The 16,238-nt window shown below is 42.0% G+C and overlaps 1 protein-coding gene across 1 annotated transcript in view; it reads left to right on the top strand.

The window, feature by feature from the left end:
- The first annotated feature begins 4,893 nt into the window (after positions 1-4,893).
- DDX10 (DEAD-box helicase 10) overlaps positions 4,894-16,238 on the top strand; it is a 155,718-nt gene continuing 144,373 nt past the window's right edge. The window contains exons 1-7 of the mRNA XM_039718672.1: positions 4,894-5,117; positions 9,472-9,532; positions 9,780-9,910; positions 11,440-11,598; positions 12,044-12,164; positions 13,304-13,493; positions 15,752-15,878. Of these exons, the coding sequence (XP_039574606.1) occupies positions 4,932-5,117; positions 9,472-9,532; positions 9,780-9,910; positions 11,440-11,598; positions 12,044-12,164; positions 13,304-13,493; positions 15,752-15,878 (975 nt within the window). The 5' untranslated portion in view covers positions 4,894-4,931. The remainder of the gene's footprint in view (positions 5,118-9,471; positions 9,533-9,779; positions 9,911-11,439; positions 11,599-12,043; positions 12,165-13,303; positions 13,494-15,751; positions 15,879-16,238) is intronic.

The following is a 16,238-nucleotide window of genomic DNA, read 5'->3' as shown; positions in this document are numbered from 1 at the left end:
ATGTCATATTATACATCCTTTGGACAGATGAAATTTCGTAATAATGTCTGATAGGAACATTAACTCTGTTAAAAATAACTTACAATCTGACTGCCATTTCCATACTTTTTCCAAACTGTTCTGAATCTACATCGTAGTAGTGCAAATATTACATTGAAGATCCACCCTTTCACTGTGGGTGTCTCATTCAGAGACACTCAGGCAGAATATTCTCACATGCTTTCTATTAAATCTCCTGAAGCACAGCAGTAAACCTTGGAAGATAAGGGTATTGAGAGGCATTGAGGAAATTCTCCTAGCACGTGGTTGTTTTATTGAGAAGGGCTTTAGTGGTATTTCACACAAATGGTCCTTCTGGGGTCACTTCCTCTGGTTTGCTGACTAATTCTTTAGGTACATGACCAAAATTGTGTAGAAAAATGAAAGTAAGCAGGTTAGTATAAAATGATCAAGGATTTAATGTGAATGCCAAAGTTTAACTTAAACACATACAGTGATAATTTAAAAAAATTATTATAAAATAAAATCAGCTTATCTTAAATTCCTCTAGAGATTTGCAGAGGAAATATTTAACTGGGGTATGTGGTATGTGAATGAGAGTCTGTGGCTGCATGAGGCACCAGGAGAAATGGTACAGCAGGAGTGGAGGGAGTGATGCATTTGCAAGAGATTATGACCAACCATGAAATGCAAGAAAGAATATAGGTAAGAATGGAGAATTGGCAACATCTGGGTGTTGGGCCAACTGTTCTAAATCCATGGCGAGTGAAGAAAGCCCCATGAAACACAGAGATATAGCCGTGTGGTAGAACTCAGCTTGGCCCTGAGGTTTTCTCAAGAGAAAATATCAAGGACACCAGAGATTGCGAACCATTGTCACCATTGAGGATGAGCCCAGACAAAGTGACAAGGGCTTGATTGTCAGGGCATGGCCAGGACTGGCTGCTCCCTAAGGACCAGGATCTCAGACCGGTAACACAGCCCCTGGGTGAGGGAGCAGGGGGTGCTCACAGCTGGCAGCTGTGGTCAACCATGAGTCCAACTCATCAAACACATCTGAAAAGGTCCAAGGTCAAGCTGGAAAAATCAATTCCTGGTCAGGGACAGGATACGGATGAGGATGAGGATGAGGTCTGATGGCCATAATCAGGGTCAGATACAGTCACTGAAGACTGGGCATGTTCACAGTGACAAAGCAGGACTGAGGGCAAGGCAGGAAGTCATTCTGCAGCTCAGGGTCCCAGCCAGTGGGATCTGTGGCCAAGGACAGGCATGGCCATGGCTGAGCTGGGGACCAACATGACATGTGACATAACTCAGACAGCGCCTGAAGCTGCAGGGTGGAGCTGTGCCAGGGTGTAGGAGGAGGACTGAGGCAAGGCTGGTCAGGGCCATTAAGGTACTCTGAGTGCCCTCAGGGCCCTGACCTTGATACTTGGTGCCCCTTGTCCTCCTCACCATAAAGAACTCTTTTGAAACACACAGATGTTTGTACTTATGAGTAGGAAAGATGGAGTATACAGGAAAGTGAAATCTGTGGAGAATGACTGAGAAATTGCTGCCTTCTTCTCTGTGGTCATGTACAGGGCCTTGTTACTTTTATTTTTATATCTATACTCCCTTCATTTCTGAAAAATACAAGAAAACATCTGTGCTTGAATAATTTATTTCCATAATTTATCATTTCTCTCTCTTAATCTCTCTCAGAAGGACCTCTGGTTTTGCCACAGTTTTAGGGATAGTACTATTACAAAACAACTGAAGTTTTAAATGTCTTAGAAGTTTTACAATTTCTAATAGAGAGTTTATAGAGTTTGTTCCTGTATGAAAGGGAAACTTTTACAAACTCTGGCTGTTTCTCAGGCAAGCTCCTCAGGGTGAGAGGACAGCAGAGAAATTAGAAGGGTGGTTCCAGAGCCCTTGCAAGCACCCAGACCTCCAGCCTGGAGCTCCATCCAGCATTTTACCTTGTACTGTGGGAAAGGCCCTTTTGACTTTCTGTTTTCCTTTTTTGGTATATGGACCTCTTGGCCCAGACCTCCAGCCTAGAGCTCCATCCAGCATTTTACCTTGTACTGTGGGACACAGGAAAAGGCCCTTTTGACTTTCTGTTTTCTTTTTTTGGTATATGGACCTCTTGGTTAATGAGCAAATTAATTATTAAAAGGCATTAGCATACTTTCATGCTTTTCAGAACCTTTCCAAAGCATTCATGACAGTAGACTAAAAAGTTGTTTTAGGAGCAGGATGGGAAGATCTGATTTTACTTTTTTTTCATTGAGGATTTATGTCTGTCATGACTCACAGACTACTGCTGCTGTTCTGTTATGAAAGAGATGAGCCCTGCAGGCAAAACACAGACCAGGTGAGCAAAGACAGCATGTTCAAACACAACACTTCTACTGTACCTTTACTCAGGAAAAGAGTAAACTTACTCCAGCACTGGAGGAATTCTACACAGGAGGGGTTTTGCTTGTTTGTTTTTCTATTACAGGCAGACATAAAATACTTAAACTGGCAGCTGAGCCCTGTGACAGTCTGACTGTGTTAGACTGGGACTTTGTTTTGTATGTCACAGTAATGTGCTGTAACTGTAGGAAACATGAGCCATCCCTCAAAGCACATCATTCACGGTGGATGTGCATCTCTTGCAAACAGCTTTTTATCAGGTAGTTTTGGATGAAACCATTTTTGTTTCAAGAATAAAACCTTCAGTATACTTACTTATTTATCTGGACAGTAATAAACCCCTAGAAAAAAACCATTGTATTCAAAGCTGTACCTGGGAGGAGAGATCTCCCTGGGGCCTGTTCAAAGGGAATTTTTCCATTCCCTCCTGAAATTAGTAACTGCATGGATTTTAAAGGGAAACCAAACATTTCTATGATCATAGGTTTCCCTGATCTCAGGGAGGAGGGAAAACATCTTTCAGTGATACACTCAACATATGTACGGCAAAAGTGGAGCTAATTAAGAGACACTCCCTTTTCCCTTGGCTTTCTGGAATTCCAAACCCTCATCAGAGACAGCAATTATTTTGGGAGTCTTTCACTGTTCCCCTCATCAAGGTGTTTACTTCCGTCTTATGCCATTGCATAAATATGTTTGTAATTTTGTCTTCCTGATGTGGCACAATAATTCCACAGCCTGTTTTTGTTTTTAATTCTGTGTGCTGATGAAGGGCTAAAGCTCACTCAGCGAATTGTTTCTGACCGCTGACCAACTGCAGAGCAATGCAAACCTTCCTGTTGGGAGGGGTTAAAAACTGGTGAAGGTAAAGATAGCGTAATATAAATCTGCAGGTTGGTTAGATCTAGTTTGTTGAGAGATATGTGCCTCTTACAGACACCAGCCTTACACCATGCAGTGTAAAACAACTCTGGTTGTTTGTGGTTTTCCCTGTGACTTTCTGCCAACCCTTGGCATAGTTCAAGGCTCTGAGCCAAGGCCATTAAGACTGACTACAGCTGTAATATGAAGCGTCAAAGCAAAAACCCAACACCTTAAACACGAGCCCCACTCTGTGACTTTCAGCTGAATTTTGATTTTTCCAAATTTGTCAGTTTTTCCCTGTAACGAATGAGCACATAAAACATTAACAGCCTTGCCATGGAACTCTTCCTCCTGATTCCAGCTCCAGAGTACTCACTCCAGCTCTGGGATCCTCAGTACAAGAAAGACATGGACCTCTTGGAATGAGTCCAGAGGAGGCCATGATCAGAGTGACAGAGCACCTCTCCTATGAAGACAGGTGAGAGAGCTGTTTAGCCTGGAGAAGGCTCCAGGGAGACTTTATAATAGCTTTCCAGTATCTAAAAAGGAGCTTAGGACACCAAGCTGAGTGGTGTGGCTGACACACTTCAGGGATGGGATGCCCTCCAGAGGGAGCTGGACAAGCTTGAGAACTGGGCCTGTGGGACTTTCCAAGTGTAAAGTGCTCCACATAGGTCTGGGTAACTACCAGTATGAACACAGGCTGGAAACAGATGGAGAGCAGCCCTGCTGAGAAGGATTGGGTGATGCTGAAGGATGAGAGGCTGGCCATGAGCTGTCAGTGTGCTCTCACATCCCAGAGAGCCAAACGTGTCCTGGGCTGCATCCAGTGGTGGGCAGCAGGACCAGGGAGGGGATTCTGCCCCTCTGCTCTGCTCAGAGCCCACCTGCAGGGCTGCTCCAGCTCTGGCCTCCCAGCACAGGGAGCACAGGGACTGCTGAAGCGAGTACAGGGGAGGGACGCTGGGATGATCAGAGGGATGGAGCTCCTCTCCTATGAAGAAAGGCTGAGAGAATTGGGATTGTTTAGTCTGGAAAAGAGAAACTTTTGGGGTGACCTAGCTGTAGCTTTCCAGTACCTGGTGGGGGCTTACAAGAAAGCTGGAGAGGGATGTTTCACAAGAGCAGGTAGTGATAAAACAAGGGTGAACAGATTCCAACTAAAAGAGGGCAGGTTTAAATCAGACACTTGGATGAAGTTCTTCACTGTCAGCGCAGTGAGGCACGGGAACCCGCTGCCCAGAGAAGCTGAAGATGCCAAATCCCTGGAAGTGCCCGAGGCCAGGCTGGATGGGGCTTTGAACAACCCGGTGTAGTGCACGGTGCCCCTGCCCACGGCAGGGAGGCTGCAACTGGATAACCTTTAAGGTCCTTTCCAACCGAATCCATTCTATGCTTTTGTGATTCCCCCACACCACCACACTGCCGAGGACAAAATTTATGCCAGCACTAATCACATACTCCTTTTCTATTAAGACTTTATTTTTTCCCCTTTCCGGTTTATAATCTCTCTCACAGCGTAATTTCCTTGCAGCGGTACGAACTCGTTTCGTTGGGTTACACCCCGCACTCCCCGCCCAGGCGGCGGCGGAGGCCGGGCCGGGGCGGTGTCTGCCGGCGGCGCGCCGAGCGCGACCCACGCGGGGCGGCGGGGCAGCATGGGCCGGCCCGGCGGCGGCGGGGCCGCGGAGGCAGCCATGGACCCCGTGCGCAGCTTCGAGCGCTGGAAGAAGAAATACACCCGGCGGACGAAGAGGCTGCGGCTGCAGCGCAAGGAGAGGAAGCGGCCCGAGTGGCAGGTGGAGCGGGACAACATCGGCCGCCTGGTGCAGCGCTACCCCGAGGTACGGCCGCGCCGGGAGCCAGGGGCTGTGCGGGGCGGGCGCGGCGGTCTGTGGAAAAGGGGCTCCTCTCCTCGTGTGGCGTGTGTGTGGATAGAACAGGGAGGAGGAGGGGTGGTATCTGTCGGTCCTGGGCAGCGGTAGAGAGCCCCCCGGTCGGCAGGGCTGTGGAGGTGCCCGTAGGTGAGAGGTGTGTTGGGCGGCTCTGCTCTGCGGCGGGCAGGGGGCTCTTGCTGTCGCGAGGTCGGGATGAGGCTCTGTTCTTTCTCCCCAGGCAGAGCAGGAGGGGCAGCAGCCGCAGTTCCTGGGGTTTTGGTGAGGGTGACTGGACAGGCTGTGGAGCCGGGGGCAGTGGGACCCTCGGGCAGGGCAGGTTGTGGTTGGGAGGGAGCGAGGAGGAGGCTGGAGCAGGTTGGGACCAGGGGCCCTTCTCACCAGGCAGCGTGGCTATCTCCATCTCCGTGTTGGACATAGCGCACGCTTGTCTCCATAGCACGACGGGCAAACCATCAGTATGAATGAATTTGATGTTTAGCCTCCAGTCAGGAAATTGATACTTGAATGCGAGACCTGAAGTGAGTTGTGTTGGTTTTGTCTCTCAGAGTCCCTTGAATGCCTGCGGGAGATAGTCGGCTTTGGAATCACACTGATCAGTGGAAGCGCTGTAATTGTGGATAACGGGTTAGATGCGTGCTGCCTGTGGTGCTGCTCTGCCTCCTGCCAGCTTTTGCCGAGTTTGCAGGGCAGTTGTACTTGGTTATGCAGCACTCGGCACAGGTGATGGTAATGACTTTTTGGTGGTTGTAATTTGATTGAGCATAAAGTAACAAGAGGTATAGAAGAAACACATCTGTTACCATAAAGAGCTCATGTTAGCTCCATTAGTTAAGATTCAGCGAGTTAGTATTCTTGAGCTTCGCTGGATCATTTTCTTTGCTGTGTGAAAACAAATGGCACGTTCCTCTACTCCTAGCCTTGGCTGTGTGAATGTTTAGGGATGTTTCCATGTCACTAATGTGACTGCACGTGTGTTTGTTTCAGGGCGTGTGTTTGTTTCATTTTGCAGCTTGGGGCAGCATAGGTGGGGGTTGGATAGTGGAAGCTTGTGTTTATGTGTGGTTTTGGGTGTTGAAGAAAAGAGGCTTGTAAGGTTCAGGCATGTTTTCATCAGAATTAAGAGTGAGTAAATGTATACCTTTATTAGGATAGTTGTGGAGGCTCTTGGTCTCGCCTCTGCTGGGACTTTGCTGTCCTTTTGCTCCAGGATTTTCTTGCCTGTGCACATACGGTTGAATGCCCAGCTAACTTTCTGTCTTCAGTCCTTCAGATAGTCTTTTCTGGTCCCTGACAAGGTTTTCCACTGGGTCTCCAGTGTTTCTTCCGTATTACCCTGGGTGTGGTTAAAGTAGGAGTGGGAATTGTGAAGAAGTGCAATGTGCTTGGATCATCAGCGGTCTCCAGTGAGTTCTGCATGATGCAGATCCCTTAGGAACAAGGGAAGTAGGAAGCTTTTGGGTGAGCTGCTCTCTGTGAAGAGCAGTGGCTGGGGTCTCTGGCACACAGGCTGTGTGTGGGTTAGATTTATGTGTGCATGGAATAGTGGTAGAATGGTTGGTGAATGCAAGATGATCCAGCTTGACATCCTGTCCATGATTTCATATGTGAGAACGACTGCATTGGGTAAGTGGGTAAGCAAGGCAAAGTTAATAATGAAGACTCAACCACTGTACTTTGTTACTGTTTTTTTTTCCCCCATTGTTGACATGTGATGGCAAGCATGTAGCAGCATAGATGGAAAATGTGAGATTTCGTTTCGATGTGTCCCTATCATGGGATCATTTTCTGTGTTATATGTTCATAGATGAGCTGCTTTCTGTTGGTGCAATGACTTTGTTGCCTCACTGTCAGGCCATTGATGGACGTGGTCTTTTCCAAGCAGTTGTGCTCATGAAAAGCATTAACAGCCTAACTGATGTGCTGGGGAGCAGTTTGTGAAAAAGCCTTTCTAGACTGCTTGGTGTCAAATTAGTCGAGTTAGATCAGAATCAAATTAGTCGAGTTAGAGTGTTTGAAGTATTTGAATGAGCTGGCTGCTCTTATGTGGAGGTGATAGGAGAGAGCTCATGGTCACGAGTTCCCAGCAGATGAGCAGAGATACAGCTTTGGACAGGGAAGCAAACTAAGTAAAAGTTGGTGGTATTTTCCACTGGTGCACGTAGATGTGGAATACAACTATCAGAAGATCTACCTCAGACATCAGTCCTTCTTATGCCTTTCATTTGAACATTAAAAATATATCAGTACCTTCGGAGTTTAAGGGTACTACAACATAACATTATTCAGCTCCTGGAAGTATGTAGGGCAGAGAAGTAATACAGGAAGGTTGTGACATGGCATTTCCCAACATTCCTTGCTCTTTTAATACTGTTCTCCCTTGAACATACTTTGAATACATAATAATGTTAGGCTTATGCTTGTAATGATTTTTAAATTGATTTAGAGAAGTTTAAGGTAGAAGAGTGGAACAATATTTGTCTTCTTTTTTGATTAATACATCTGTTTTACTGAGTCATCTAGAGTCAAAAAGAAGTTGACTACTGAAATACTTTAATTATTTAGAACAATTTCAGATTGCTGCAATAGCCTATTTGATGTATCACAAACCTGTTAAAATCTATCCCTTTAGTTGCACATATCGATTCCATGAATTCTTTTTTGATGTTAGTAAAATGCTTTTCCCTCCTGTCTGCATACTGTTTTTCTATGCAGAAAGTGTCTTGGCTGAAATTAACCAGAAACAGTATACATCACTGAGTTGTAAATATTTAGCATGCAAAATAGTAAGACTGGGAATTGCCAACTGAATTTGGAAGTACTTGTCAAGAATTCCAATTTATGAAAGTAAAAAAAAACAAACCCTTTTTTATGGTGATTCTGGTAGGATTTTTTCCCTCCTCCAAAATAATGTATGGCAAAGATTTAATTGCTCTTTTGGGACACAGTGAAAGCTTGAAATCTACCTTGCAAGTGCTTGGCCTTGAAATGTGTCAAAACCAGGTTTTAATAAGAGCATTATTACCTTTTTCCTGATCTTACCTTTTATTTATAGAGATTACATTCATGTGTTAAGTTGCTTGTCTTGATTTTACTGGAGAAAACTAGGCTGAAAAGAGTGCTGTTGTGATTTAGATGCTCTGAACAGCTATAACCTCTCAGTTTTCTATCACAGGCAGGGCCTGTAAAAGGCTTGGTACTTGAAGGAGATACAAGGCTGATCTGACAGCTCAGTAGCTCTTTATCTGAAGCCTTCTCTGGAATTGTTAACACAAGATGTCAGAGGGTCTGAAGACTATTTTGCTTGGTCCCTGATTTGGGAGACTTCTGTTCAGCAGTTTGTTAGAGATAAACAATACCTATTAGAAATGCATGAGTTGTAAGCTCCAAGGTTGACATTTAGAAATCTCAGTTTATGGATTTTAGTCAGCATGCATTCAAAGCTGTGTAGTCTAGCTTCTTTTTCAGGCTTTATAAATTCAGTAGGTTCTATTTTTTTTTTCTCGAGATTTGTGGGTTTTTTGTCCTGCTACTATTAGCTGTGAAATTTGCCAGTGAAAGCTGTTCACGTCTAGTGCAACAGCCTTGAAAATACTACATTTTTTCCAAGAGCTCTATTTGACACCTCATCTTTGCAAACCATTGAGCGAAGTCATGGACTCAGACACTTTTTACTGGGGGCTCTGTGTGTGTGTACGTGTAATTAACAGCTCTCAAATATGGGTACATACAGAGAAATAAGTAGGTGCCAGGGCAATCAACTACTTTCTTAGTATTTTTATTTCACCCTGTAGGACAGTTCTAAAAAATTAAATACACGGAGTGCTAGAGGTTGGTGAATCTGCTGAGCTTCAGGACATAGGTGAATTCTTCTCTTCCCAGTCAGGTAGATGTAATATTGCTGCAGCTCTGAGTACCAAATACCCTGCAGTGGGGGTGAGCATATATTCCCAGTAGATCCCTGCTGGGATTTGAAAAGGGCATCTGGACTGTAGTAAGGTGGAGACCAGGGGCCTCCTGAGGTCCTCTTCAGTCTAAATTTCTCAATGATTTCATGATGATCTGAGCTTTAAATTGTGCTATTAACCTGCATTATTCAAGTATATAATATAATTACTTACTGAATAGTTTATGGTAAATCCATGGTTTAGATTATGTAAAACTAGTATAATTTATGCCTGACTAGCTAACTTGAATCAGGTCATACTGAACTATATTTATGTTAACACTAACTTGTAGAATGTTGTTCAGTTCCTCTCTTACAGTTGGATTGTAAGCATTGATTGAAATTTTTTTGTTTCAGATAAATGCAAGTGAAATCCAAAGATTTTCAGATTTTCCATTGTCAAAGAAAACTCTAAAAGGTGAGTATAGAAGTTTTCTTTGGAAAAATAATATAAGTAAAAGGGGACACATTGTTTATCTTCATCTGAACAATTTTTTCCCCTTTAAACTAAGTTTTAGGTAAGTATTGCCATGTATAGCATTTTTAAAACAGAGCAATGCAGTTGTGGATCAGACAAAACTGAACAGCTTTTTTTCTTATTTCTTTTTTTTTGTTCCTCTTCCTATCCCACACTCTCTCTTCTCTTCCCACCCTGGAAACATTAGGACTGCAGGAATCTCAGTATCGTGTGGTAACAGAGATACAGAGGCAAACCATAGGTTTGGCTTTACAAGGTAAAGATGTACTTGGAGCTGCAAAGACTGGATCGGGCAAAACGTTGGCTTTTATTGTTCCAGTAAGTAATTTACATCCTTCTATTTCTACTCAAACCTAGTTATCTCTGAAATACTAAAAAGCTTACATTAGTAGTTCCTGAGAGAAAAGTTAAAACCCAGCTGATCTGTTTCAGCAAGGCCAAGATACTTAGGAATTGAATAAAGCTGCTTGAGCTTATTTAGAAGTGTATTTTTGATGCCAGGAATATTCTGTGATCCTTATTAGTAGACCCTGTGTGATTTAGAAAGTGCTTTGTTTCTCTCTCAAGGAGAGTGCAACTCTAGTTGTCCAATTTCCCTGTCATTTGAAAACTAGTTGTATGAAACAGAATGGTGATTTTCAGTTCCTTAGATTTTTTTAATGACTGGTTTTCACTCCTTCAAAATGGTAAAATTTGGATCTTATATAACAAAGTTAACCTTAGTGATTGTGGACTTCCTGTCAGCTCCTTGGAAATCACTTCTAGGTGCAAGCAGAAAAGTGGGATGAAAATCCCTGTAATGGATGTACATGTCTGACAGTTTTACTCAATGCATCATGATATGCATTTCATTTCTTCAGCTGAGATGTGTGCTTAAAGTGCCCATATAAGTGTATACAAACCCCAAAGGGTTAACATTTTTTTTTAATGGAGTTACTCTGTATGGAACACTGTGAGAACAGTAGTAGATGCTTTGAAAACCTAGTTTGAAATAGTAAAGAAGATTTATACTTTATGCTGCTTTAAAAAAAATCTTAGTAGTAGAGAATAAAAAAAATGTAGGTGGCTTCAAAAGTCTTGCGAATTTAAGAAACACGTGAGATTACTCTATTATTTTAGAGTAGACGTACTTAGTTTTATAAACCTTATTTTCAAACCCTTTTAGAGAAGAGGGCTAAGAGAGGAGCTGAAGAGCTGAGGAGTAGAAAAAAATTAATTGTGCAAGTATGCTTATCAGCTCTCAGTATTTCAGAAGGCTTCAGATATTCATACCTGTAAGGTCCTTGTGTTAGGATTAGCTAACTAATAGAGTGTTTCTGCAGCATGAATTCATAAGAGGGGGAATAATCCTGGTGTGAACTGTATGGCAACTTGAGTTGGAATGCGCTGTATGTAATGTGTAGATAATACTACTTCAAGTCTATAAGCCAGACTTGAAGCTTCAATAATTAACGTTCTTCCAGGTGCTCATTCTGTTCCTGGTTCCCACAGAACCTCATGAGCAGGGAAATTTCTCATGTTTTTCTGTACTGAATCCTATTACCATATAAATGGCCTAATTTCCAGAATTTAGCAAAGTAGGATTAATTGTGAAGTGTTTATGATTTCCCACCCATTACTGTCTGTCTTAGTTTGGTACTGGAGAATTTTGCTTAACAGCAAGTGTCATTACCGTCAGTTAGAATTTATATATCATCAACTATGTAAAGTGTGCACTGACGTTTCTTCATGCAATTATTTTAATTAACGTGGCTTTGTCTTTTTTTTAAAAATGACACTTTGATACCAACTTATTGCACGTTTTCCTTCTGAGATTTTTGTGGTGATAACATGGTCACTTATTCCAGGCTTTGGAACTCCTCTATCGCCAGCAGTGGACTTCAGCTGATGGCCTGGGGGTTTTGATAATCTCACCTACCCGGGAGCTGGCGTATCAGACCTTCAAGGTTCTGCGTAAAGTGGGGAAGAATCATGAGTTCTCAGCTGGCCTTATCATTGGAGGAAAGGTGTGTGTCCTCTCTTGGAGTTTGCTGTGTGGAAGCATAGTGCTGTATTAAGTGCTAGTTAAGGAGGGAAACCTTGGGCTTGAAGAGTCAAAGAAGGACAGTGGTTAATGGGAACCTATCAGTGACCCACTATTTTCTTGTGTGTATTCTGTGTCTTTTCTGAAGCTTTTTGAGGCATATTTAAAGTCTTTGCAGTGTCCATGACTGGATGGACCTTCCTGCCAAGTCTTCCAGGACTATCCTGTTAATTTCAATTACTCTGAAATACCTTTTCCTCAAGCCACAGACGTGAGCATGCTGAAGAAATGGTGGTATATCTGTGGGAAGAGGAAAGGTGCTCCTTGTCTATTCTTTCTAAGAGCTGTTAATAGGTTAAACTGGCCTGACTGTCTCTGGTACTGGACGTCTGAACAACTCGAGCTAAGATGGATTAACTCCATTTCAGGATCTGAAAGAAGAGTCTGAAAGAATCCACCACATAAATATGCTAATTTGCACTCCAGGACGACTTTTACAACACATGGATGAAACATCATATTTCTATGCATCTGATCTGCAAATGTTGAGTGAGTTTTTTAAGTACTTGAAAGTACTCGGGAATATATTGTAACAGCTCATGATTGTGTGCAGCACTTCCTTGCATAAAAAGTTTATTCTTGTCATGTAGATGAAATTCTTTTCATGTAGATGAAATGGCATTTAAACTTGCACATGTTCAAATTAAATTAGAAAACAGCAAAACCCCTTTCTTGTGTGTACTTTCTCTGAAGCAGTTGCTGAGCATGCCATCCCTGGGATGATAAGAACAAGCAGGGGATTTAGTAAGGAACACAAACCCCAATGTAGTGCCCTGTATCATCTTTAACATTTGTCTTTACTAATGCTAAACTTACCTTTCTGGCTATGGCTCTCGTGTCTTTCCTGACATGGTAATTAACTAGCTATATAGAATATCCATTGCAGCATGTGTATTTTGGACCAGTTCTAGAAAACATTTTCTTTGTGTTTTAAGACAGATTTCTGCTCCTTTTATTCTTTTGTTTGCATTGTTAACATTGTTTGTTTTCATCTTTCCAGCCTGAACAAAAATTTTCAGTGTAATGAAAAGGTTTGCCTGCTTCTAAGAACTGCATAATCTTTAGCATAGCTTGAGGAACTTAGAAGCAATTAAGAAGCTAATGAAGCTGATAAAATGTGAAATTATGCTTGCTACACTTAGTACAATTCATGGCAGTTAGACAAGAATTGCATTAAATGTAGGCTTTTTTAAAGCTTTGTCTCCATGCTACTCGGTTTATACCCTATATTTCAATGGTAAATTCAGCTTAGGTACAGGAGAGTGTTTTGCTGTGTCACAAACACTACAACACTGTTCTGTGCTTTTATTTCGATAAAAGAACAGGGAGTCTGTTTACAAATTGCCAAACTGTTCATTTGAGATGCTGATCTTTTTGCATCTGCATGTGAAACTGAGGGCTGTAGTGCATAGATTATGGGAAATGCCATGATTTCTGTTGCAGGTGTTTTTAAAAACATGTTTTATGAAGTAGGGGGATATCTAAAGAGATCCCTGTTATGTACAGTAGTTAATTTAATCTCTGCATTTTAAGTACGGATAGAATTTTGTGCTATATGGATTTAATGTAGAGTTTTTTAATAAGTAAATCTAAGACCAGTTTTTTCTCAAATTTATCTTTCAATCCAGTTCTTGATGAAGCTGACAGAATTCTAGACATGGGGTTTGCTGATACAATGAATGCAATCATAGAAAATCTACCTAAGAAACGCCAGACATTGCTTTTTTCTGCAACACAAACAAAATCTGTGAAGGATCTTGCACGGCTGAGTCTGAAAGATCCAGAATATGTTTGGGTTCATGAGAAAGCCAAATTCAGGTATGTTTGGATTGGGTTTTTTTTCCCCTGGGGAGGGTTAGATAGTGATCCTCTTTAACTGCTGCTCTGACAGTTCCCTGAATCAGAGGTTGCATTGTGCATCCATCACTGGATCAGTGTCTGATCCTGCTGTGTGCCTTCCTGAAAGCAAGGAATTTCCAAATAGGGGGACTAGTTCTGACTGAATCACTACAGGGAGGCTGAACCTGTGTTTGTCTTGACTCCTCAGGTAGCTTCTCAGACTGGAAATTTTTTTCCTGAGGAGGAAGCTGAGCCAGTGTGCTGGGTCTAGCAGCACTCTGTTCTGAGTAACTCCTGTTCTGCTGTTCAGCATCCTTGCCTCCTGCGTGTGTGTGCTTACTGTGCAAAAGCACCACAGATACAGTTTGTTTGTGTGCCATTTGTAAATCCAGCTTTCCAAGGACATGCTTTCCTCTTGGGAAAGTGCAGAATAGCAGTCTTGCTTGTGTTTTCAGTATTAGGTGCCCAAAAGAAAGCACATGCTGTTAGTTGATGTGCAGTAATTCCCATGGCTTCCTGATGTGCTGCATTTGCTGTGCATGCTTAGGGCTCTGGCCCTGTGTGCACAAGATAGATTTGTCCTGCCCTACAGTTTGGAGTAGGATGGAAGGGAATTGTGTGGTGTGATCCAGCTTTCCAAGGGCATGCTTTGCTCTTGGGAAAGTGCAGAATAGTAGTCTTGCTTGTGTTTTCAGTATTAGGTGCCCAAAAGAAAGCATGTGCTGTTAGTTGATGTGCTTCCTGATGTGCTGTGCTTTCTGTGCATGCTTAGGGCTCTGACCCTGTGTCCACAAGATAAATTTGTCCTGCCCTACAGTTTGGAGTAGGATGGGAGGCCCTTCCTGGAAGGGAATTATGTGGTGCGCCATGCTCAGAAAATGTAATGTATCACTAAATGAATGTTGCTTTTTGGCACATAATTTTCTTTTGAAATCCAAATGAAGAATGTTATTTTGCATTTCTGTGGGCTCAATCATCTGAGTGTCAAGTTACTTATGAGCATGGATGATTCTTTTTCTGCTCTTCTCTGAAATATGCATATATTTCTGTATGTGAGATGCAGAAGAAAGGTGAAGCACAGAGATAAAAATGGCTTTTCTGGGAGCAAACAAGAAATCATCAGGAAAATGCATGGCAGAACCACATTGAATCTTGAAGAAGTTTTTACTATTTGATTTGATTATCTTTGTATTGTACTTAAAATACCTTTTTTTAATCAGTAGTACTATCAAAGGCATCTTAAATAAACATGATTGCCAGAAAGAAAAAGTGTGGTTAATACCCTCTTATCAGAAGAGAATGTACAAGCCTTGTATGCAGTCTTCATTTTGGCAAGTATCTATTTCACAGATCTCCCATGTTCAGTGAAGTCTATTTTAAAGTACATTTAATTTTTTTAAGTATTGGGAGAATGCAATTAGATAACAAACCAAATTAAAAGAAAGGCAGGTATTAATTTGTTTTAGAGTTTACTGCCTTAGGTTATTGCCTTATAAAAGCAATTTCCTCTGAAAGACGTAGAAAGCAAAAAGTGCTGTGGTGTAATTCAAATTAAATAGCAGAATAAAAACTGGAGGAGTCTCTTGTAGTTTCATCCTCCCAAGTGACCACCTTTAGAAAGGTAATTTTGAATTCACACAGTCTGTTTAGGGTGAAGTAGAGGGACTGTAAGAGATGAGCATTTAGATGTGTTTCAAGGGCAAGTATCCCAAATAATTTTTTTTTGTTTTATTTCTGCTTTTAAGAACAGGAATGTGAGTTCAGATGACAGTTCAGAGCTTTAGAAAGTCACTTTGCATCTCAGTGCAATCAGCAGAAGTACATCAATGCTCTCTTTTTGTGCGTAATTAGACTCTGCTTTGACATTGCCTTAAGCGCAAATGATGCTTTAATAGGACTAATAGACAAAATTGCATTTTAAATCAAGGCAATTTGAATGTCGCTGCTTAGATATGGGAAGTTTGCCTTGCTGGAAGTAAATGAATTTGGAAGTAACGTCAAAAGTTATCTGTCCCTCCCCACTGGCTTTTAATAAGGGAATTGATGTAGCTTTCAAATGAAGCTGATAAGACTTGTTTCTCAAAGTGGGAGAGTTTTCCAGCCTGATTCCTTTTCTTTTCTCCTTTTTCTGAGTGTGTATAAGACACTCTTGGCTTGAAAGAAAGGTGAGGCATTTCTGTGATTTATATAAATGTACTTTTTTAATGTGGTTTTCATTTTTTTTTTCCCTTCTTTAGTACCCCAGCAACTTTGGATCAGAACTATGTTGTCTGTGAGCTTGAGCAAAAAGTAAACATGCTATACTCTTTCCTGAGAACTCATTTGAAAAAGAAGAGCATTGTGTTTTTTGCAAGCTGTAAAGAGGTATGTTTTTTATTTCCCTCCTTCTGCCCCAGAATTTAAAAGCTGATAAAATGAAGATATTCATATAGATATTAATGCATCAGAGAGGTGAGATTGTGGACTAATTTGCAACAGGAAGTTGGAGGAACAAAACATCAGCTACTGCTGCATGTCATTCAGGACCTGGCTTCGAGGCAGTTCAATGACCCAGGCTCAAATGCGGGAAGGTTCTGGAGACCTGAGTGTTCTCAGCCATTTTTGGTGGTCTGTTAAAAATGAATGCTAAAAGTTAATGTCCAGCTACTTCAATTCTGTCTTTTGACATGTTTCATAGCTAGCTTACAAAGTATTTCAGTAACTGTACTTACTCTCCTTACAAGC

Source organism: Passer montanus, unplaced genomic scaffold, assembly GCF_014805655.1.
Source record: "Passer montanus isolate IOZ18808 unplaced genomic scaffold, ASM1480565v1 scaffold4, whole genome shotgun sequence".
In the NCBI taxonomy this organism is placed as follows: Eukaryota; Metazoa; Chordata; class Aves; order Passeriformes; family Passeridae; genus Passer; species Passer montanus.
Note: the sequence above shows the minus strand (reverse complement) of the source record. Positions and strands in the feature narration are given on the sequence as shown.